General features: G+C 45.8%; 1 protein-coding gene across 5 annotated transcripts in view; it reads left to right on the top strand.

Annotated features, from left to right (window-relative positions):
- Window positions 1-22,061, top strand: part of cbfa2t2 (CBFA2/RUNX1 partner transcriptional co-repressor 2) — a 40,526-nt gene that overhangs the window by 16,434 nt on the left and 2,031 nt on the right. For 2 of the 5 annotated variants that reach the window (XM_073469250.1, XM_073469248.1), the window contains exons 2-10: window positions 13,314-13,472; window positions 13,676-13,917; window positions 14,025-14,114; window positions 16,280-16,464; window positions 16,554-16,807; window positions 18,766-18,851; window positions 19,223-19,415; window positions 21,084-21,152; window positions 21,382-21,572. In XM_073469250.1, coding sequence (XP_073325351.1) covers window positions 13,314-13,472; window positions 13,676-13,917; window positions 14,025-14,114; window positions 16,280-16,464; window positions 16,554-16,807; window positions 18,766-18,851; window positions 19,223-19,415; window positions 21,084-21,152; window positions 21,382-21,572 — 1,469 coding nt within the window. Of the gene's footprint in view, window positions 1-1,438; window positions 1,880-10,861; window positions 11,022-13,313; window positions 13,473-13,675; window positions 13,918-14,024; window positions 14,115-16,279; window positions 16,465-16,553; window positions 16,808-18,765; window positions 18,852-19,222; window positions 19,416-21,083; window positions 21,153-21,381; window positions 21,573-22,061 lie in introns of those variants that run through there. The other 3 variants (XM_073469251.1, XM_073469252.1, XM_073469249.1) reach the window with 3 other exon arrangements.

The following is a 22,061-nucleotide window of genomic DNA, read 5'->3' as shown; positions in this document are numbered from 1 at the left end:
GATTATAAGTGTAATGATTTTCTAGCCTGTGATGGAGAAAATGGCTGTAGCACTCCAGTAAGCATGCTCGCTAATCTGCCACCTGCGTCATTACACCTGGGTTTCGACCTAAATCTGGAGCCTTTTGTCCGTCGGTGGTGTCAGTTGCAGCTCACCACCTCCTCTGCGCTACAGTAGCATGTGGGTTACAGTATATAGCTTCAGATGCGAGGCCTTCCTCGCTTCTCCGTCTTTCCACCCCCTCCCTCTCTCCCTCGCTCGCAGCCACCTGGCCTTGCCTCTGAGCCTGCTGGCTGACCAGATGCACCCTGAATAAAGCAGGCCTACACGGAGAGAGGAGGGGAGATAGAGGTTATTACGGGTGACTATTCAGTCAGAGCTATCCTTTGACAACACATGGAAACATGGTAACCCACGATAAGGCTTTTTGTGACATAAGTGTGGATTTTACCTGTGTTTTGATAGGATTACGCCTTTTAGTTATTCAGTGCCGCTCAGAAGTGTGCATTTGAGGGGGCAGCACCTTCTCTTAATGAACTGTTTGTTTTTATCTGACAGCATTTGCTTGTTTGTTTACTCAGCCAAGTGCCTGTGCATTCTCACACGTTGATCATGTTCTCTCGATTGTCAGTCGTCTAATTAAAAGCAGATTAATGCCTTATTTACCCCGGGCTCAGAATGAACTTAGCACCATGCTCTGTACTTTCTAGAAGTAAACTGGTGGAGAGGAATAATAGGCAGGAGTGAATGAAGCGCGCAGGCGGCCCGATCTCAGCCGGGCTCCATTATCTTAACCTGCATTGTCTCCGCGGCGGCACTTGTACGCGAGGCGTAAATCAGACAGTGATTTAAGTTTAACTCAGTGAAGATGGAGTGTAGAGTGGAGGAGGAGAGAAGAATAACTCATTCATGCTCCTCAAGTGTCCCCCGATGGGTTGGCTGGCATGCAAGGCTGAAGCAGCCGCATTAAGGAGCTGAGACAAAAGAGGGCATCAGTGAAAGAGGCTGGAAGGAGGGGGGTAGTTAGTATAAAAACATTTTAAAGGGAGATCCCCCTCTTCTCCTAAAGGAGTAGAGGAGAGGGTGGGGTTGCAAAGGGACCCCCGCCCTCGCTCACACACATGCAGATGCACACACACACACTTTTGTCTCACTTGGCACGGCCCCTTGTTTAGCCTTTAGGTGCCAAAGCAATTAGTTATGTTAATTGCAGGGGCCATTGCCGGTGAATGCAGGTTGAATAGAGCCAGTCAGCAGCGGATGATTGGCCAGGATCCATGGGGGAATGGGTGGGGGGGGAGGGGGAGGAGGGGTGACTGCAAGGGGGTGGGGGTTGTGTGACGTCGCCGGCCCATGAAAACAGAGCAGAGGACAGTGTGTGGGAAAACAGGGGAGGAGCCAGAGCTGGAAGAGAGAGAGCGAGAGGGGAGGGAGGCTCAGAGCTTGAGAGAGCGAGCACGAGAGAGGACGCGAACACAGCGAGAGAGAGAGAGAGAGTTAAAGAAATTAAAGCACAATAGCGGAGGCAGATCGAGTGGAGGAGATAGCGAGAGTGACGGGGAGAGCTTCGCATGAGAGGAAGACAAAAGGCGAAGAGAAAGTAAGGGAGAGAGAGTGTGAGTGTGTGTGTGTGTGTGTGTAGTGCAGCGTTTGCGCTGGTCGGCTCGGTTATCTGTCTCCATCTGGGTGCCATCTGTGTCTCTGGCTCTGGCCTTCGCCACACTGGAGCTCACATATGTGGGAATGCAAACACATGCCTGACATATGAAGCCGTGGAGTCACAGAAAGAGACAAAAAGGAAAGGATAAGAAAGCAAAAAGCCCGCCACTGCAGCTGACTTTCTCAAAGGACCGAAGAAGTGGACTCTACTAGAGTGGAGGTAGGAGACAAGAGTTTGAACGTGGGATTTCTGGGTGTATTTTCAGGGAATCATTTCATCTCTATTTGTGTCCGTGAGTGCGTCTGATTTCTCAAACACTGCATTTATGTGCGAAGTGCATGTGTGTGCGTGTGTGTGTGTGTTCCATCCTAATTCCCAGAGCAGCTCTGCACTGTACAGATGGTACCTCATCCTTTCCTCTTTATCTCTTCATCTCTTCATCCTTGTCCACTGAGGCAGGAGGGAAGGAGGGATGAATATGTCTGCCTGCTTCCTTTAGCAGTGCACAAAAACTTCTGCTGCCATATGGGCAAGATACTGATGGCTTAGAAGACTCTTAAGATTGCCTAATCGTTTTCTTGAGTGTTATTTGAGATTTTTATTGAACGCCTCAGAGCTACACCTTTCCTTTTTTCTGTTTCTCTCCACTTTCCCAAATGCACCTCAACCCATAACCTCTCTTGGATATTCCAGTGTTTGGCATCATGTGGCAACATCAGCAGCAGTAGCACATTTTTTGTTGTATTGCCGTGGCAGTCTGACATCTGAGGTTTTTGGGCATTTTTCCAGTGAACTTCCCTCTGAGCACAAAATCAGCTAGATCTGGCAGCCAAAACACGGAGCCTTCTGTTTCTTTATTTTTCAACTCCCCCCTCCATCTCCATCTGCTTCCACTTGTGGCAGGTAGAGGAAAAGGCAAATCTACCTGGAATTATATGTGGTAGCAGGCTTATGCGTAAACACACCTCAACCTCCAGATCAACAAACCCGACAGTGTGATTGGCTCCATATCTCTCTTTCTCTGTCTCAGCTGTCATTTACTCGGATAGTAATCTTTTTTTTTCCACATGGCAAGCAGAGCAGAAGAAAATAGGTAAAGAAGACGTGTACATCTGCTGTGCAGTATCCCAGACATATGGGAAGAGGAGGGGAACTGCTGTGTCTGTCTCTCATGCTGTGCTTACATGTTATACAACACTGACATCAGCGAGAGCGTGGATCCCAACAGAGTGCAAATGTCACATTCTGCTAACATGGATATTTTAGTAACTTGTGTTATAACCTTGGAAATCTTGGGTAAAAAGAGAATTTGTGTTTGTGCATGGGGGGAGGAGGAGGCGGAGGAGGTGTGTGAGGGAGAAGCAGACAGAGAAAAGGCAGAGAGACCTGGCTTGTGTCACACCAGGCCAGGCCAGTCCATCAGGGAGATAGGAGAGACTGTTTGCTGCACAGTTTCAAACCAGAGACCCCTGTCTGGTCTGCTGGACACTGTCAACCTCCTGACAGCAGGCGCTGGTCTGTATCTGTGTCTGCATAAGTGTGTGTGTGTGTGTGTGTGTGTTGGTGCAAAGATCAAGGATGTGACATTTCAGTTAATTTTATTCAGAGAACGTATTTTACCTCCATTCAATCCTGATGCACAGTTACTGTTTTCGTGATGGATTTATGTGGCGCGTGTCTGATAAGGGCACGGTTGAGTCTAAGGGAGTGAGCGTGTGTGTGTGCCAGGTGTCTTGTAGACATTATGTCTGCTAAAGTACAAGGTTGCTTGTCTTATATCTTTCTGTAGCCTTTTCCTTTCTTTTCTCACTCCCAGCTGTGAGTTTCTCAACTGAAAGTGTGGAGAAACGGACCACCATGACCCTCACTGTTCACCACGCTATTATCTAAAGAATTCACCCACAGAATACCCCCTTTTTCAACACACACACACACACACAGCACATAGAATAGAGCAGCTGCTTCAAGAGTTTGAGTTCGCAGGAAGTGCTCTATTAGTTCCAGTGGCGAGGGCTGTGATATCTGCCCCCAGGGGTTCAATGAGAGGTTGTGTGTTTTGAATGTGTCGCTCGATTATGTGTTTGAGTGTGTGTGGACATGAAAGGGTTGGGTCATTTACACCACAGAAACGACTCAGTCACTACAAGTAGCACTCTGAAAGATTGTTTCATCGCGGGGAAGGTCTCCTGACTGAGTGTGTGTGTGTAGACGCGTATCTGTGTCAACGAGCATCGAACCACCTGCACTCCCCGATCTCTCCGATTGCGACCCCACTGACATTGTGCGGGAGCCCCTGTCCTTGTGCTAAGTGCATGAGTCAGGGGTCTCTCGCAGAGGTCTATTGACCCTCTCCCGGCTTGAGAGATCCGCTCAGTGACCCAAGACAAGACCCTTATTTACTGGGCTGGTGTGGTCTGAGAGGAAAGGGCATCAGGACATGCTTAAAAGTCTGTAAAGTGACCTCAGTTGAATTTCTCAACCAAATCAATTGGAGGTCTGAATTGAGATTTATTGTCAGCATAGATAAAATAATAATAAATGACATACAATTTTTAATTTGTTAAAAAAAAGTCATCTGCGATATAGTAACTACTGAAGATGTTAAATTTTTTATATAGGTCTGAAAGCTACATTAACCATTTTTGTTTAGCACTTATGAAGAGTTGCTACTTGCAGACACAGATCAACATGAGCGCAAGCTGATATCTGTTAGCCTGTTAGCTACTGTTTCTAAGTCCGGAGAAAAACATCTGCGTCTTTCGTCTGGTTCAACTTGCTTCACTGGATGTTTTTCTAATTCAGTGCCCTTCCGAGCAGATGTAGCACACTGTATACTTGGTTTGCCTGAGCTTGTTGGTTCAAAATGGCCGCCTTCATGTTTACATTTGAGGTTGATTTGCTGTTTGTAGGTTGGAGCGTCAAAACAATTGGCTAAAATCAGTTTAAATCCGTGCAGAGGCACAGAGTGTGTTGATTCAGTGTGCAAGTAAGCACAGATAGATAGGAACATTGCCTTTTTTATGTGTAATCTGGTGTAACTTTCTTGGACAAACAGTGCTGTTTTTCCAATGCAAAACCCAGAAGACAAGAGCTGATGCTCAAGAGGACTTGTTGTGGGGGTTTGTGGGTGGACAAGAAATGGGTGGTGCAGCTTCTCTCCATGAATTTTCTGTCAAAGTCATTATTCTCTCTCTTTCGCCCTCTTACTTTCCCTTTCAATTCTGAGACGGTGGACAAAAATGGGTGTATTTTCACCCAAAAAAAGACCTTGCCCTTTATCACTGGCTTCGCTGAGACTAAAACCTTGAAGTAGACACACACACATTTACTCTTCAGTAGCAGTAAGAACGAAGAACTCATGCGAATAAGAACTGTGCGTGTTGTTGAGATTTATGAAGACACCGGTCTGATGCACACACAAAAGAACATGATTTTGGAAAATAAATGAGACTGAATGAATGCTACACTAAAAATACCGTGTACTTAAACGTGCATTCTGTACAAGGTATGCATCCGCAGTGATTAAAAACACCAACACTCACTCAAAACACGCTTCTGCCCACACGCTCACAAACAAGCGCTCATCCTCCGCAGCTATCTCTGTCATTGTTTTGAGCACAGCTGGCCTCTTTGTTTTACTTATCTGTCTCTCTCAGCGTCTGTTGAGCTCTGGTCTTTTATACAGCTGGCTTAAGCTTGCCCACAGCTCTGTTTATGGACTCTATGGACCATACCTGCTGCTTAGCTTTGAATCACAGCATCCCCCCCCCCCCAAAAAAAAAACCTGAGGGTGACAGATTAGTCATTTGTATATAGTAGACGCTTTGGGAGCGGATAATGTCTGTTTTTATGCTATATAGTAAGTAGACTTGTTTGTGGTTTTTCACGAGGTTTGCGCATGTGCTTAGTGATATGATTCACTTCCATTGTGCTTCACACCATGTTGGACAGGAAATGTGCTTTTGAAAGCCTGGTCATAGAGCGTATCTAGGATAAAAACTGTATTGAGAGTCTTAAAGCTCAAGGCAAGTACACCAAAGCGACTTGTGTACATCCATCAACCAGCATGTTTACTGCCAAGAAACTCTGACCTTCTACGTGCCTGCTCATTTGAAGTCACTGTGATAAATGTCAGTGAAAATACCTAAAACGTAGAAGCAAAAGTATAGAGTTGAAGATAAAAACAAAAGCCCTACTGAGTCATTGCACGCTTTCAGTCTGGGTCAAGAAAGTCAGTGTAAATGTCCTCAGCATGGCCCGTGGTGATAGCAACATCTGGTTGGACCCGAGCCCAGGCCGTTCGGCTGTTGAGGCCTCTGACACCTGGTCCGAAACAGACCAGTCTTAATGCTTGCTTTGTTTTTCTCATGTCTCGAGCTCGTATTTTGTTTTATGGACTACCGTAACTCACGAGTTCAGAGTGGGCGACTGCGTATGTAGCGCAGAGTTGAGGAAAAACAGTGTTTTGCCTGGCTGCAGGTTAACTTGATTGTCTGGGTTTGTAATGTATAGGAGCCACCCGGTCTTAATCCTCCAGACACACATGATGATATATGTCTTCACTGTGTGGCAGGGGAGCTCTATAAGTCTCTTCTGACATGTTCTTCACCTTGAGGATAAACATGCAGTGGGGGAAAAAGAAAGTAAGGACAACATAGTTTTAAATGCTGATTGTTTTTCACGTCGCAGTCTCGGGGTTTAAAGAATCACCAGGCTCTGGATGATTGATGGCCGTGCTAACCAGTTAGTTACGGAGAGGTGAGAAGGGCTGTAACCAGATAGGCAGATAATCTACAGGCCTCGGAGCCGGCGTGAGAGAGTCTGCGGATATGTGTGAGTGTGTCACAGCTTTTGTGGTCTGAGGTCATGATTGACAGATCTGAACTGTCCCTGTTATGTCACAGTTGTGATGTGTGTACATGTGCCTCAGGCAGGCCATTTCACAGGTGTGTGTGTGTTTTTTAGAGGATAACTGTCCTCACTCCACTCAGGCGATGACAAACCCAACACCTGGTAAATGGGGCCAACACATACACGATGAGACACATCCACTTCCAGCTCCATCCCTCGTGGCACAGCTGTGTCTGTGTTGAGTAACACACATTCATTTGACCCACTGACAACGTGCATACAATTTTACCCCTACTCTCCAGCCATGGGCCTTTTTGTTTGATTATGATTGTTTATGTGAACTGGAGGATGCTGCTGTTAATAATTAATTGAAAAGTTTTCTTCTTTAATAGTATTTTCAGTGTCCCTTAACATCGGACAATTGGAGTCTCTCGGATAACTTAACACATTAGGTTTATTTCTTTTGTTCTTGGAAGTCCCTCAAAGTTTGTGCTTAAAGCTGTTTACTGCTACTTTGCTTCTTTACAAGAGGTACTGGTGTCACATAAGGTTTCAGGGTTTGTACAGGTGCTCCAAATCCTTGAAAACCCTTGAATTTTAATGTGGTTTTTTAGAGATTTGAAAAGTGTTTGCGTGCTTGCAATTTAACTGCGTTACATTCATAATAAAATGTTTTATCATAAAAACAAGGTCCACAGAACACTGTTTGAAGCTAGAAAGGTGGAAGTGTCCGCAGTAACAGTATGAAATAATGTTGTCCTTTTAAGGTCCGTTTGAATACTCGGTTCAGTCATGAAAACGAGGAATGCTTTGGTTTGTTTAAGCATGAAAATCAACCAATGAAGATTTTTCTGATGCTATCAGTAAACATTACTTTGGTTGTTTACAGCTGGATGTCATTTGATTTAATGTGATGTGAAGTAATCATTTGAAGTATGCAGTGAATATAAATATCTAATTTACTACAGATGTAGGTTCCTGGAAAAGCTTGAAAATGCACCTTGAAAGTACTTGAAAAGTGCTTTGATTTGAAAGGTGTCCAAAGAAAAGATGATCTCCGGCTGTGTTTTGTGTGTTTCAGTGACTAACTTTAAATCACATCCAGTATTTTCTCCTCCCTTTTCTCCCTGCGGTCTGACCTCATGTACACGTGGACACTGTCCTTTCTCGCTGTCCAGCCTCAGCCAAACCTCCTCTGCTTCCAGCATCACATCACTGTGCCTCCTTTTTACTGCTCATTCTTAGTTTTTATGGACGACGTCTGTCTGCCTCGCCGTCCCTTCTTTCGTTTTCTCCCTCTCTCTCGCTCTGCCGTTAAGTGCATTTCCATCCCTGGATCCTTTTTTTCACTATGTGGCATACAGGAGTGTTATTGTAATCATCTCACTGAGTGACAAGGTCATGCGAGGGCTTCTTTCACCATCAGGAGTTCACTCCTGGAACACTTCTGTTCACGTTTGTGCACAAAAGGCACATGCTTATTTTCTGTCTCTTTGTCACTTCTTCACCTATTATTCCCTCCTTCCTCTCCCTGCCTATGTACACATCTTTCTCTCCCTTTTCCCCCTTACTGTCAAGCTCGCCACCTCCCCTTCTCTTCCCTCCCTCGCCGAGTGAGGAGCGCAGTGTTGACATTGGGTTTTGTCCAAATATGTAGTCTACGGGGCTGGAAGGTGGTAATGAGAGCCAAGAAAAACAGCCTGGCTCTGCGTCTGACAACTAGACGTGTCTTTCAGATGAAACCAAATGAAAACAGTATTTTCTGTCCTTGTTATTCCCTCCCTCCCATCCTCCATCCCTATAAGCACCCGTCCTTCTCCAGCTCTGGCAACTCTAATGTGCAGACTAATTTCTCATTCCCGTCGCCGCTTGTTTAACACTCTTGCACGGCCCATTAAGGTGTTACAACAGTGTAAAAGAGTGAGTAAAATTAGGCCCTTAAAATGACAAAAAATAATGCAAATATGGAATTATTTTTAAACTGCCCATCAACATGTAATTTGTGATTACCAGTACGGTTTTAACTATATTGTAAAAAAGTATCAGGTGACTGCTTACGTGGAACTGAGGGCAACAGAATTGTGGCAACAGTTGAGAGGGTGTCAGTCCCAAGGGAGCAATGAAATAAATTAAGTTGATGGCAATAAGGAGAGGGGACACGCGTCTTATAATTTTCAGAAATTTGACACAACACACACGCCAAAAATCCTCTAAAAATACAGAAGTCCTTGAACCTGTTGTTCAGCTATGAGGTTAAAACGACACAGAGAGAGACCAAATTATCTGCTTTTGTAAGTGGATGTTGGTTGTGTGAGTGCTGGCGCATGCACCCTTGTCTTTGCTCTGTGTGTGTGTGCGTGTGTGTGTGTGGGTGTGGGTGGAGGTCAGGAGGGAGCGCAGGATAGAGGAACAGATGTGTGCTGTATTGTAGTGGTGTTCGTGGACGGACGGGGACCAGGTGCAGCCTTTGTCTCCCCGGCATTTAAGTCCACTCGCTTGCATTCAGCCGCCTCGTGCCTCCCCTCCCCTCCCCTCCACGTCCTCCTCCTTCCTCCTCTCCTTGGAAGGCAGAGATGTGTGTGTGTGTGTGTGCGTGCGTGCGTGCGTGTGTGTGTGCGTGTGTGTGTGGAGGAGGGGGCTGCCTTGGCTTAGTGGAGGAGGCTCCAGCAGTCCCTTCTACACCCCCCTCCTCCTCCCTCACAGGTGACTGTTGGAGGTCCCAGCTGGCCAGCTCTTGGCCGATTAGATCCATATGGTACAGGACGAGGAGGAGGAGGAGGAGGAGGAGAAGTGCCCATCAGTTGCATGGCTGCTAAGGGGGCTGTTAGCTTGTCCCTTATTTGCCCCGAGCTTAAAGGCTGGCAATTTTTTATTTTTTTTTATCCTTTTCACTTAACTTCTTGCCCTTTTCTCTCCCTTTATGGCTCACCACTGGGTTTATTTTAATATTATTCCCCCTACTTCACTTTCAAATAGCCTATGTTGCTGTTGTCTCTGTTTTTAGTTGTGATGTACATGCTAATTGCTCAAAATGAGGGAAAGCCTAATTTTTTTTTTCTTTCAAATGTGGTGGTAGTAGGCTAATGCTTTTGTACTTCCAAGGAATACACCAACGTTTTTTGGCGTGTGTTTGTGTGTGCTGTTTAATTTCAAGATAGAAACTTAATTTCCGTGCCCCCATGGTCCAAAACATGTGTAGCTTAGCATGGTAGGCTACAACAAAGAGTTAAAACAGGTTGACCAAAGCTAACTTCGCAAAAAGAGGAAAAAATAAGCTTGCAGCAACTCAGAATGTATATTATTGACTTGTGTTGACTTGTTAGCTGTCAAGCTAACCACCAACACACTGAAGATTGGTTAAGAGTGAGGAAATTAGCTTAGCCTGCTTCTGTTTACACGGTCAGAAAGCTACAGTGTGTTAGCTAAGTCACTAAATGTATAAGTTTTGTTTTATTTTGTAATACATACAAGATATAAAATGTGTTAATGACAGCTTTAGAGTTGTTGTACGGCTTTTTTTTTTTTTTTTCAAGTTGATTCAGTCACATGTGTTTCATGTGAAGTTGATGTGATGTTGCAATTGAATTAGCCAATTTCCCAAAGCTTACCACAACACTGACACTACAGTTGTGTGACATGAAAAATGTGGTCAAATGCTTCATCATTTCTTCTTTTTTTCAAATCGAAACTATTTCATTTCAAGATGTGATAATGCTGTGCAGCTGGGACGTAGCTGCAGAAACACCCATTCATGAGTGTGTCTGAGTGTTAACACATCTGTGCTCTGAGCCCACATAGTTGTAGCGTTGCACATGCTCTCAATTGTCTTTTTTTGCTCGCTGATAAATGAGTCAGGCCTGCGTTACATCTCCTCTCACCTCATCTACACTGACAGGACAGAGATAGCAGTTGCGACACGAGTGCACACACGATCCTTCACCGCCGCGCACACATGCCTCATGACTCACAGCTGCCAGAGAGTTAAAATAAAAAAACAAGTATTTATATATCACATCAAGTCTAATTGTTTTGTCCTGACTCATTAAAGTAGGTTATAAGCCCTCACTTCACCCGAGGAGATAAGTGAATATTCTCTATTTGTCTTGTTGTTTCCGATTTCATTATTTAATGGATTGCTCGCAGTCACAGAGAGAGAGGAGAAGGAACACAACAGGGCTATTCCCACTGAGCCACTACTCTCTCCTTCTCTTCACCCCCCCCCCTTCTCCCTCAGCCTGAGCCTCATTCTGAATCATCACCTGCAGAGGCAGAGGCAATTAAAGCCGATTGAATGTTTTAATGCACACGAGCGTCACCTGAAGCTGAACAAACAAGGAACACCTGGCTAGCAACAACAGCCATCACCGCAGATGCACACATTGCTTTTCCATCCCCGCAATGACAATTGTCTTAGAAGGCAAACAAGTGAGCTCGAGTTACTAACGAGCTCATAAGACTTTATTTGCACATCATCTGTTTTAGATGAGTGGAGGAACAGCAGCAGAGAACGGTATGAGCAGAATTTTTCGAATTATATTTTGTTGCATCCAAAAATATGTAGCCAATAATGTCAAAGTATTTTTAAAAATTGATCTGTTTATGCATCATGGCACTTCCATGTGATCCTGTTGTTGAGGAGCCTTGTGTACCTTGCCTTTGTTCGATTAGAGCATTGATGACAGGTGGCATTTAGACCAGACAAACATCCTCCTCTGAGCCAATACTCACCTGAGTTAACATCAGACCACTTTGTACACACTCTGTGTGTGTGTGTGTGTGTGTTTTGTGGCTGCTGTGACAGCTGCCTCCCCTGACAGTCCTGAGACTATATACGGCGGACTCAGGTGCTCGCGAGCCAGATGAAGTCATTCAGCTATGCATGCTGTCTAATTGACAAGCAGCGGCAATTCTCTTTGGGCTGTCGGCGCTGCATGCACACACACCTGATGTCTCCCGCTTTGGCCATTACCTCTGGCAGGGCTAACGACATCTTGAGATCGCATGAGCACGGCTGCAAATTTCTCCGGATGTACAATAAGACGTGTGTACAATGTTTTTTTTGTAGACCTGTCAGTCAAACACAATAGGCTTACAAGAAGCTTCAGTCAATTTGGACACAAAACTACAGTTCACAGCCAGTGAGGGGACTGTTGATGATGTGTCAATAAAGCGCTTGTGAATACATTTGCAAAACGACGGTATATGAGTGAATGCCCGAAGCTCTTGTGTACGCGTAAAGTTGTTTACATGGTAACAGTGTTGACACTAAGGCCATATGCCCCGTTGATTCTGTTATTGAGATGTCAGTCTAATTTCCTGGCCATACGGCTGGAGTGTGCGTAGCTTTGGAAGCGGTGTGTGTCTGTGTGTGCGTGCGTGCTGCAGGCTGCTTCCTGTGGTGAACTGGCAGGCCGCATGTATGGTGGGTATGACAGTCCAAATGTCTGCATAGATCCCTCCTTCCTGCCCCCTATGTTGGTGAACAGGTGGAGCGGTGGCAGGCAGGCCAGAGGGCTGAGAAAGAATGAGAGGGAGAGGGGCAGAGGAAAAAGAGGACTGCAAAACAGAAGGAAGGAACTGTCTACGCCGTGTAATGAGTTGCAGATATGACAGATGAGTTGCATCGGGCAGACTGAGAAAGTGTGCAGATAAATTGCCTCTAGGGAAGGCAAACAGACAAAGTGATTTTGTTGTGAGAGTGGGAGTTAAGCTAAGCGTTCTCTGAATTCTTAATGCATTGATTTCTGCGCATCTTTACATATTTCTCGCACTCTGAAATCCTTTTAATTGATTCAATAGGTGTAATTCCTTCTCGAGTTCTTCTCGAGTTACGGCTTAAACCTTCCAACTTAAGCCTTTATAAACTGGGACCCCGCGGCTCAAGGCCACGCAGAGTTCATAGCTGTGAAAAAGACATAAAGGGTGCCATTGAAGCCAAAGCCCTAAAACCATGAATCCACATTTAAAAAGCTGCTCTCTGCTGACCCATGACCTGCGAGACCATGCTTGTCTATTAACCGTTCATTCTCGAAAAGCAGTTAGAAAAGTCTGATCCACTCTAAATGGAGACGGGACCCCGGCCTTCATGGATCTCCGGGAGACAAAGGCCGCTTCTGATCCCACATCTCCCCACCAACACACGCCCACTCCACTTTCTCCGTACCCCCTTATCTGGTGGTCTCATTCAGCTGCAATAGCATATTGAAGAGTGGCGTTTAACATTCAAAAGCTTTGGCGATCTTGTTAGTAAAGCGTGAAATAACCTCGTCCCTTTCTCTCGCTGTCTCCCACCCCCCCACCACACACACACATTTGCTGGGGGAGCTCAATGAGGGGGCATTCTTCTCCCACACAATAGGCTTCTTCAGCATTTCTTATGTTATTGATCTGAATAGTTGGGAGTGAGGGGCTAAACTTTAGACATCTGGCTCTTTGATGGAGGGGGGAGCAGGGTCGTTGGATGCCCTGGCAGTATGTGTTGTATGATGTGAAGTGGGTTGGGGGGTGTTGGTTGGGCATTTTTGTTGTCTTTTGTGGCCATAGACATGAAGCTTTTGCGCTGATTTAAACTACTGAGCTGATGGTAAAAAAGTGTTTTTAATTGCTTGTTTATTTGTCTTGTGGGGTTAAATTCCTTCATTTCAATCAGTGGTTGCAATACGTGTTCATATTTACTGGATAAATGACGCACTTAACGCATTTCAAGTAGATTTAATTCATCGCCGTGCTCACAGAACAACATTTTTCCGAAGCATTCTGGTTTTTGACCCACAGCTGACCTCTGTCTCCCCTCTTTCTGCAGACAGTAGAGAGAAGAAGAGTCCTGCCATGCCCGGTTCTCCTGTGGATGCTAAGACTCATTCCAGATCAGCCCCCAGCAGCAGCGTCAGCTCCACTATGCCACCCCTGCCTTCTGTCAACCCCAGCGGCCCTCGCCCGGCCTCCTTTTCCACCACAGCATGTAAGGGTCATTCTTGAATTCTCCTCTGATTCTGTCCCCAGCAAACCTTTTGATACTTCTCTTGTTGTTTCCACCTCAAAGTTCACATTGATCGGCTTGTTTGTTGGTGTGTTTGGACTTTTACACATTTGCAGATGGTGTCTTTATTCTCTCAAGTAGGTTTAAAATAATTTTAATTTAGTAATTTAATCATTTCTCCCCAGTGACCAACGGGAATCATCATTCCCCACCGACACTGAATGCAGTGCCATCTCCACCGCAGCGTTACAGCAACGGACCATCCTCTTCCTCTTCCTCTTCGCTGGCGAACCAGCAGCTGCCGGCCACCTGTGGGGCTCGCCAGCTGAGCAAGCTGAAACGTTTCCTGACCACGCTGCAGCAGTTTGGCAACGACATCTCTCCTGAGATTGGAGACAGCGTCCGAAGCCTTGTCCTGGCCCTCGTGGTAAGTTCTTCATTAATTGTCTCTTTTTTTTAAACAGTGCTGATTAAACATTTAACATTCAGCGTCGATGACTGATTTCTTGACTCTTTACTTTCCCCGTCTCCTAGAATTCAACAGTTACCATTGAGGAGTTCCATTCACGGCTTCAGGAGGCCACCAACTTCCCCTTACGGCCCTTTGTTATTCCCTTTCTCAAGGTAAACACATCCTCAACCTTGTCTCCATCTTCCTATGTTTGCTTTGCATTATTCCGTTGGATTACTTCCCTTTTTTGTTCCCCCTCTCGGTTAACTTTTAAACCATGTTCGGCCTGCGGCCTGTCAGAATCATCCAGCCCTGTTAAAAGCATTACTCGCTTCTCTGGGCTGAAATTATTAAGCACAATATGTGAAGTGATAAAAGAGATGAAGGTCCTTGGCACGAGCGTAACCCTCATTCAGTACGTTCTGAATATTCAATGTGCGTTACAGCCTGCGAGTGACGACGGAAAAGTGATAGTCTCATTACACTTTGTAACTGTGTTTCCAGGACACGCTGCAGTATTCTATAAATAGGCATGTGTGTAGGTTTTCTAATTGAATAAACTCTGCAGTTCAAAGTAACGATCGAGATTTGCATGTTGACTTGACAAGCAACAGATGAGTGTGTGTGTTAAACAGCCTCTCGAGCCCCTTTGTAACCAGGGGGAGTATGCAAGAGTATACTTTTTAGGAGCGCCCCTCACTAAAGCAGCCCATAAATCGTCAGTCGGGTTGTACTGCTGTAACTTCAAGCAGTCAAAATCTACTCTTTTTCCACACTTACCTCTTACTCACCTTTGGAGGCCCTCCATCTGTCTGTCTGAGAGCACTGAGACAAGAAACCTCTGTTCCCCTCCTTCTGCTAATTTATTACGAGGGGGTGGGGTCCCCACAACTTGATTCCAACTCTCCCTGAGAGTCTTAAAGGCTGGGGAAGAAATAGACAGATGGGAAAAAATCAGGGGGTGAGGAAGTGGAAAAGGGAGAGAGAGGGAGAGAGGGAGAGGCGGGTGAGGAGGAGAGAGGGAAAAGTGGGAACTCGGAAGTGTGAAACATGCCTATAAAGCGTTCCCTTCCCTTTTTATGGGCTTCAGTGCGCCATATGGAGCCGCTGTCCCGTTAAAAGAGCATTCAGCTGCCAAGGCGCCGCCAATCTAGCATCCGCCCCGCTGAACCCCAGAGAGCCCTGCGCTCAACTGACACACAGCACATGTGTTCGCTAGCTGGGGCCCCAGGGAAGGAAGGGAGGCAGAGGAGCATGGGAGGCGGGCGAAAAGGAGCACAGGGGTGTTTATAGAGAGTAGAGCACAAAGCAGGGAGGTATCAGCATCTTTGTGAAGAAGGGGAAAGTACCGCAGATGCTGTGAGTATCCGCTAGTCAAGAGGTCAGATTAGAGGGAGAAAAGGGGGTCTAGGTTTACAGAATCTGCCCGGTGATGATCGGAGGAGGTCAGCAAATGAGAACGGTATGGTTGTTTAGTTGGTTTGCTCGAGAAGAGGGAGTGAGGAAGTGGTGTAATTGCAAACACACCAGAGTCTGTTCCTAATTAGGAAAAATGCAGGGAACAAAAGCGAGATGGAAAGATAGTCCCTGATAAATAGTTAGAAAAAAGACGGTAAGGAATGAGGGAGAAGTGGGAGTCTGTATATCATTTGTTTCGAAATGTTTCAGAGTTTATAAGCCCCTGTATCATCGTGTATATCCATGTTGTGACTAGCGTATTGTGCTCGGCACTCATTCCATGTGCGAGTGGTTGGTAATCAGCTTCAGCAGCTTCGAAAACTTTTTGAGCCCAGGGAAGCCGCAGCCACAGAATAGCAGCCAGACCAATACTGAGTCTTACACTGCTTTCACGTGTTCCTCAGATGGTCCCATTTCTCGAGTTGGGAAGTGTTCATGTGCGTCATTTCTGAAATGTTGGAGCCTCATCAGCGCCAAAAAGAAGTTGTTTTCCATTTTCTCGCTCAGAGCATTTAAACACGTTGACGCTGTTTCTAGAATTCGAGTGACAAGAAAGAGCAAAGGAAATGATACAATACTTGACTTTTTGGTAAAAGTTTCCTACCATCAACCCAATGTTCTTTCAGCTGCCGCGTTTCAGCGTCATATGATGTCAACTTGGCAACTCTTTTAACAAAATGTTCTTGTTCCGACCTGAGATGGGACTCACCTGGATTTTCTCAGTCGGACATCCCTGAGAACTCACATCTACACCATGCTGATGATTAAAATGTTCAGCTAGTTGTGCGGTGTTTCCTATTTTTCTGTCCCATGTGTGAAATTTGACTGAATAGGTGACTGAGTAGAATTAAACCTCACCATTTTTTCCTGTTCTTGCCAGGCAAACTTGCCGCTTCTCCAGAGGGAGCTGCTCCACTGTGCACGGGCAGCCAAGCAGACCCCGGCCCAGTACCTTTCCCAGCATGAGCATCTCCTGCTGAGCACCACCATGGCCTCCTCTCCAGACTCCTCCGAGCTGCTGATGGAGCCCCCTGAAGTTGGCACCAAGAGACACAGCCCCAGCAGGTTAGAATAAAAGTGCAATTAAAGTAAGTGGAAGCCAGCCTTCATCCTGTTGCTCACTTTATAACCATCGGCTCCCTTCTCTTCTTCAGAGGTAAAGAAAATGGCTTCCACGAACGTCCCCCTGTAGCGCTGGAGCCCGCCGCAAAGCGAATCTGCACCATCAGCCCCGCTCCCCGACACAGCCCCGCCCACCCGCTGCCCCTCAGCACCCAGCTCCACCCGACCCCTCCGCCCTTGCAGCACTACGCCCTGGATGACATCGCAGCGCCACACATCCTGCACCGCGAGCACAGCCAGCGCATGTTGGAGATCCGCGAGCTCAAAGACAGGCCCAGACTCCCTGGTAAGAGACGCAGAATCGTGCTTTTTAAACTACTGACATTTTATTCATTCCTTCCACATAATTGGTGATGAGGAGTTGAATCTTAGTCATGGCTGGTGCAAGAGGAACAGACCACATTAGTCATTATACATCCTCACTTTTTGGCAGTAATAAATTACACTGGAGGCTACAGTACATCCTTGTGGATATTAAAGGTCCAATTTGTATGAATTGGCCATCTGTTGAATTTATAATCCAAACAATCGGGGGGGCAGCATATCACCAGAGTAACTGCTAGCTGTAGTTGCTGTTAGCTGGTTAGCTCGTTTAGCAGTGCATCTAGCGGTCCGGATTGGGAGTTGGGAATTTTCTCAACTAAAATTCTTGCATATTGCGCCTTTTTTAAACCAGTTATTGATTCTGCAAGCCTTAATCTGGCTCCTCACAGCATGTAAATGCAAGATACATGCTGATTCATGTCTAAAAAAACACACATGCAATGAAAACAGACGCACACACGTTCGTATTCTGCGAGCAATAACGGGTGGTCTGTGTGTTTGTGTAGCCATCCCCGTATATCTCAGGAGCCTACGTCTGTGTATAAACAGAGCCATACTGTCCAGGCAGGCAGGCAGGCAGGCAGGGAGGCTTGGGATCGACTCTGGTGTATATCTGCCCTCCTTGTCAGCACACAGTGGAAACTGCAGTAGCTCACAGACACACACACACACGTACAGAAACACACCTTGATATGTTCATGGTAGAGGTGCTGTGTTTACGAGGCCTTAGTCCCTTGTCTGACAGCCTCCCGCCCGCCTGCCGCCACTTAACTCATAGGCACACACACACACAAACACACTCGTGGCTTTGAACTGATGAACACTGATGAGAACCAGGAGTAGGGAAGAGGTCGAGGGGAAGGCTGGGGAAGGCTGGGGAAGGCTGGGGAAGGCTGGTGAGTGAGTGAGTGAGTGTGTGTGTGTGTGTGTGTGTGTGTGTGTGTGTGTGTGTGTGTGTGTGTGTGTGTGTGTGTGTGTGTGTGTGTGTGTGTGTGTGTGTGTGTGTGTGTGTGTGTGTGTGTGTGTGTGTGTGTGTGTGTGCGCGCATGAGGGAATCATTACTCTCTTCAGCAGGCCTAGTGTGCATGTGGCCGCTTGTTGGCTGTTTGTTACTCAATTTTAAGAGTTTGTGGTTTGCTGAGTCTTTGTAGTCTGTGTGTGTGTGTGTGTGTGGACGTGTATCAAGACTTCAGGGGTCTTCATGAGCACGAACTTGTGTGTGTGAACAATTATTACTGTTAAATGTACAATTAGATATTGCTTAAGTTGTAGTGTTGTGTAATAAATGAAGAATCAGATAGTTGGGTAAATTGGTGTCTCTCTCTGCGTGCGCGTGCGTGTGTGCATGTGTGCGTGTGTGTGTGTGTGTGTGTGTGTGTGTGTGTGTGTCAGAGCGGCTGGTTGTGTTTAGAAGTGGAGCCACTCCACTCAGCCTGAGTGTCTCCCTACTGGAATGCTGTGAGCTCCAGGAGGGGAGGTGCTAAGCGAGACGTTTGAGGAGTGTGTGTTTGTGTGTGCGTGTGTGGTTGACAGCTGACTTCCAGATGTGTGCAGGCTCTGGGTGCTGGAAGTCTGTTTTGCATCACGGGCTTCTCCTTTTCTCTTTCACCCCACCTTTCCTCGGTCCATCTCGGATCTTTTGTTTCTTATTCCACATCGACTTAACCTCATCGCTGTCACTCTTCATTCTGGATGTAAGAAGGCGATGCCTAAAAACATTTGTGCACCGTTTGTGAAGTTTATGATCGTCACAGGGTATATCGTGATGAAATAACGCCGCCGCCGTATCACAAATCTTAACAAAGTCATCACACACACACACACCTTTCACTCACTTACTGTCACTTGTGGCTTCTCTTACATTAAGAAGAATGTTAATCACTAAGCCTGCGGTCTGTCTTGTGTGTGTGTTTTAATCAGGCACTAACGGGGGCTACCGCGAGGAGCCAGTGGACCACAGACTGACAGACCGAGAGTGGGCTGATGAATGGAGGCATCTGGACCATGTAAGTCTGCAGACAGGCACTTCTGCCTCTAATGGATCCTGATATAGAAAGAATGTAAAGTCTAATTTGTTTGACTTAAGTCCACTAAGAGTGTTTTAAGATCTCACAGCGTGAAAGCTGTGATAAATCGACAGCACATTCGGACATTATCCATTAAAGACATTGATGTTTTGCTACTGATTGGGATCGTTTTCAAGTCATGTAGATGTAATAACTGGCTCTTGGTTCTTTTGCTATGAAGATTTTTAGACATTTCTGAAAAGTAAAAGAGTATTATGTTATATTTAATGATAAGATCTGGATATATGTCTTTCATAAAAAAAGAACAAAAGCAAAACTCGGCCTCATTTTCGTCCTTCTTCATCCTCTAGGTGTTGAACTGCATCGTGGACATGGTGGAAAAGACACGGCGGTCGGTGAGCGTGCTCAGACGGTGCCAGGAGTCCGATCGCGAGGAGCTCAACTACTGGAGGCGGCGTTCGAGCGAGCAGGAGGACCCACGCAAAGGAGGCTCCGGCTCCGCTCCCTTCTCAAAGACACACAGCCCCCACTCTGCAGAGACGGGTGGGTACCGCTAGTTTCACTTCAATTATGTCAGACGCCGCAGAAACCAACAATGTTGTTGTCATCTCTGTGATTGGCGCCTATTGTTTTGCACAAGAGAAGATTGCTTCATGAACACCGGCATGGAGCCAAACCAATGGAAACCAGTTATTTGTTGTCACACTTTAAAGGGTCAGTTCACTAAAAATGTCATTGACTCGGATATGAAGGGTTTTATTTTTTGAGAAAGTTTTGAGACATCCAGCCCTTAACTTCTGCCACACATTAAAATGAATACAATTTAGTTTGTTTGCTCTTTGATTTGAGTTTTTTGACCAATAAATTTCCTTTCACCTCAGTTGAAATGGGGTGATGGCAAAAATGTCTGACAGATATTTAGGTGCAAATGAGACTACTTTTTTCCACTCCAATTTTGACAAACAGATCTTATATGTTGAATATGAATAGGCATCACATATCCTGAAAAAACAGATGCAACTATTGGCAATTCACTCAGGGATTCTGAGTCTAGATACACATTTAATCTCAAATTTGTTACAAAACCTTTAAAAATGTATATTTAACTTATATTTAACGTCACCATGAAAGCTTTTGCTAAAACTAAGACAGCTATTTTTTGTTTTTCTAGATATTTCATAATTGAATATGCAAATGAGGCTGGCTAATTAAATATCCTATCTTTTTCATACATTTCCAGAACAGAAATCTGAACTAAACAAAATCCTAAATGTATATTTTGGATGTTTTCTTTACACTTGACACTGAAGGCTCTCAACACCAACCAGGACAGCCTGTCTTCTATTTCATACTCCGTACACCGTCTAGTGGTCAGAGAGAGAACTGCAGCACAGTCACATGTCAGTGTGTGAGTGCGTCCCTCCACAGTCTCCCAGTCTGCTGTGTACTGGCACGGTTCTCTCTGAGTGCCAGCCTTGCCATCCCCCTGCTGGTCCATAGTCACAGACAGGTGCCAGGACTGGCCTCGGCCATATCGGCCACAGAAGGGCCGTCCTGCCGTCCTGCAGGCTCAGAGACCCAGAGCTGGCTGACTCGCCAGAGCACCATCTGGGCCCCCAGCCGGGCAGCCTGCCTGCCTGCCTGCCTGGGCTCGGGCTGAGGAAGACTGTAGTGGGGGTGGAAATGGCGGCAGGGAGGTTGCATGCAGGCTTGGTGGAAGAGAGGATGTAAATGAAGGGAAAGAGAGAAAGCGGAGGATATAAGAGATGGGGAAGGAGGAGATGAGCCAGGTGGCAGTGTTGGAAAGGCAGAGCCCGGCAGAGACACAGCGATGAAGCGAGATGCAGGGAGGGAGAGATTTGAGGGAACAGACAGAATGTTGACACAGCTTGTTGGTCTGCAATTTCCTCCAAGCCAAACACATTCCTTTCTAAAGCTGTCAGATCTCAGATCAGTCCAAGACTCTGATAAACAACAATTACGGTGGTCGTGTGGCCCAGATATGGGGACTTGTTTGCATCGACGAGAATATAGGAGACGAGATGACAGAGATAATATCACTGCCTGTGTCGGTGGCCTCTCTTTGCAAGCACCTGTTACCTTGATTGAGCTGTCAGTCACAAAGTCAACCATTATTTCAACAATGAATCATCTTAATATCTTTATAAGCCCTGGCAGGTGCTAATCCCTTCTGTCTCTGCTTCCCCACAGACTCCCAGCGCGAGTTTGCACCGCGGCCAGGCTCAGCATACGTTACAGATGAGATCTGGAGGAAAGCTGGTAAGAACACCATTAATTTTGAAATCAAAATTGTTGATGAATGATGCAGATTTATTTAATTAGATACAGAGGCAATGCATTTTACTCAAGTAACAAAATTAAAGACAAAAATCTGAGAGACAGACGGATCACACATGACTTGCAACTGTGTGCTGATCCGCGGTCTGCTTTTACTGATGCAAAACATGCTGAGCCAAACTTAAACCACTTGTCTCCCCCTGATGCATAGAAGAGGCGGTGAACGAGGTGAAGCGTCAGGCCATGGACGAGGTCCAGAAAGCGGTAGCGGAGGCTGAACAGAAAGCTTTTGAGATGATTGCTGCAGAGAGGGCAAAGATGGAAAAGACTCTGACTGAGGCGAAGAGGAAGGCGCAAGAGGACGCCATCCAGGTCATCAATGAACAGGAGGATTCCAGTGAGGTGAGAAATCGTGTAATATACAATTTAGATGTATGCAGTCATACTTAAAGCTGCTATAATTGATTTTTTTTTTTTATTTAAAATTAGATCAAATGACTGCATCTAAGTCAGAGATTAGCATTTAAATGTGGAAAAAAAAGCTGAATCACTCCGGCCTGTTACAAATTATTTTTGTATCTTATTTTGATACATTTTAAGAGCAAGTATCTGTTTGCGTCCATCTCTGATCTAAGTAACGCGGATTTCTGAACCCACAGCTTATAAATCTGCTGTTCCACTTTACACCATTTTTCACTTCACTCCCCGTTGCTCATTTATGGTGGAAACGCTCCAAATCTCCACTGTTCTCTATTTGTCCAGCACAAAACAGCAGACACACAAAGACATTCAGTAGCTCAAAAGCTAGACATTTCCCTCAGGCGTCGGTGGAAAGCAAAACGGAACCAAAAGGACAGTGAATATTGCACTTAAATTTGTCAGGTGGCCAGG

The sequence above is a fragment of the Pagrus major genome, chromosome 6 (genome assembly GCF_040436345.1).
Source record: "Pagrus major chromosome 6, Pma_NU_1.0".
NCBI classification, from domain to species: domain Eukaryota; kingdom Metazoa; phylum Chordata; class Actinopteri; order Spariformes; family Sparidae; genus Pagrus; species Pagrus major.
The sequence above is the reverse complement of the archived record's forward strand: the minus strand, read 5'-3'. Positions and strand labels throughout refer to the sequence as shown.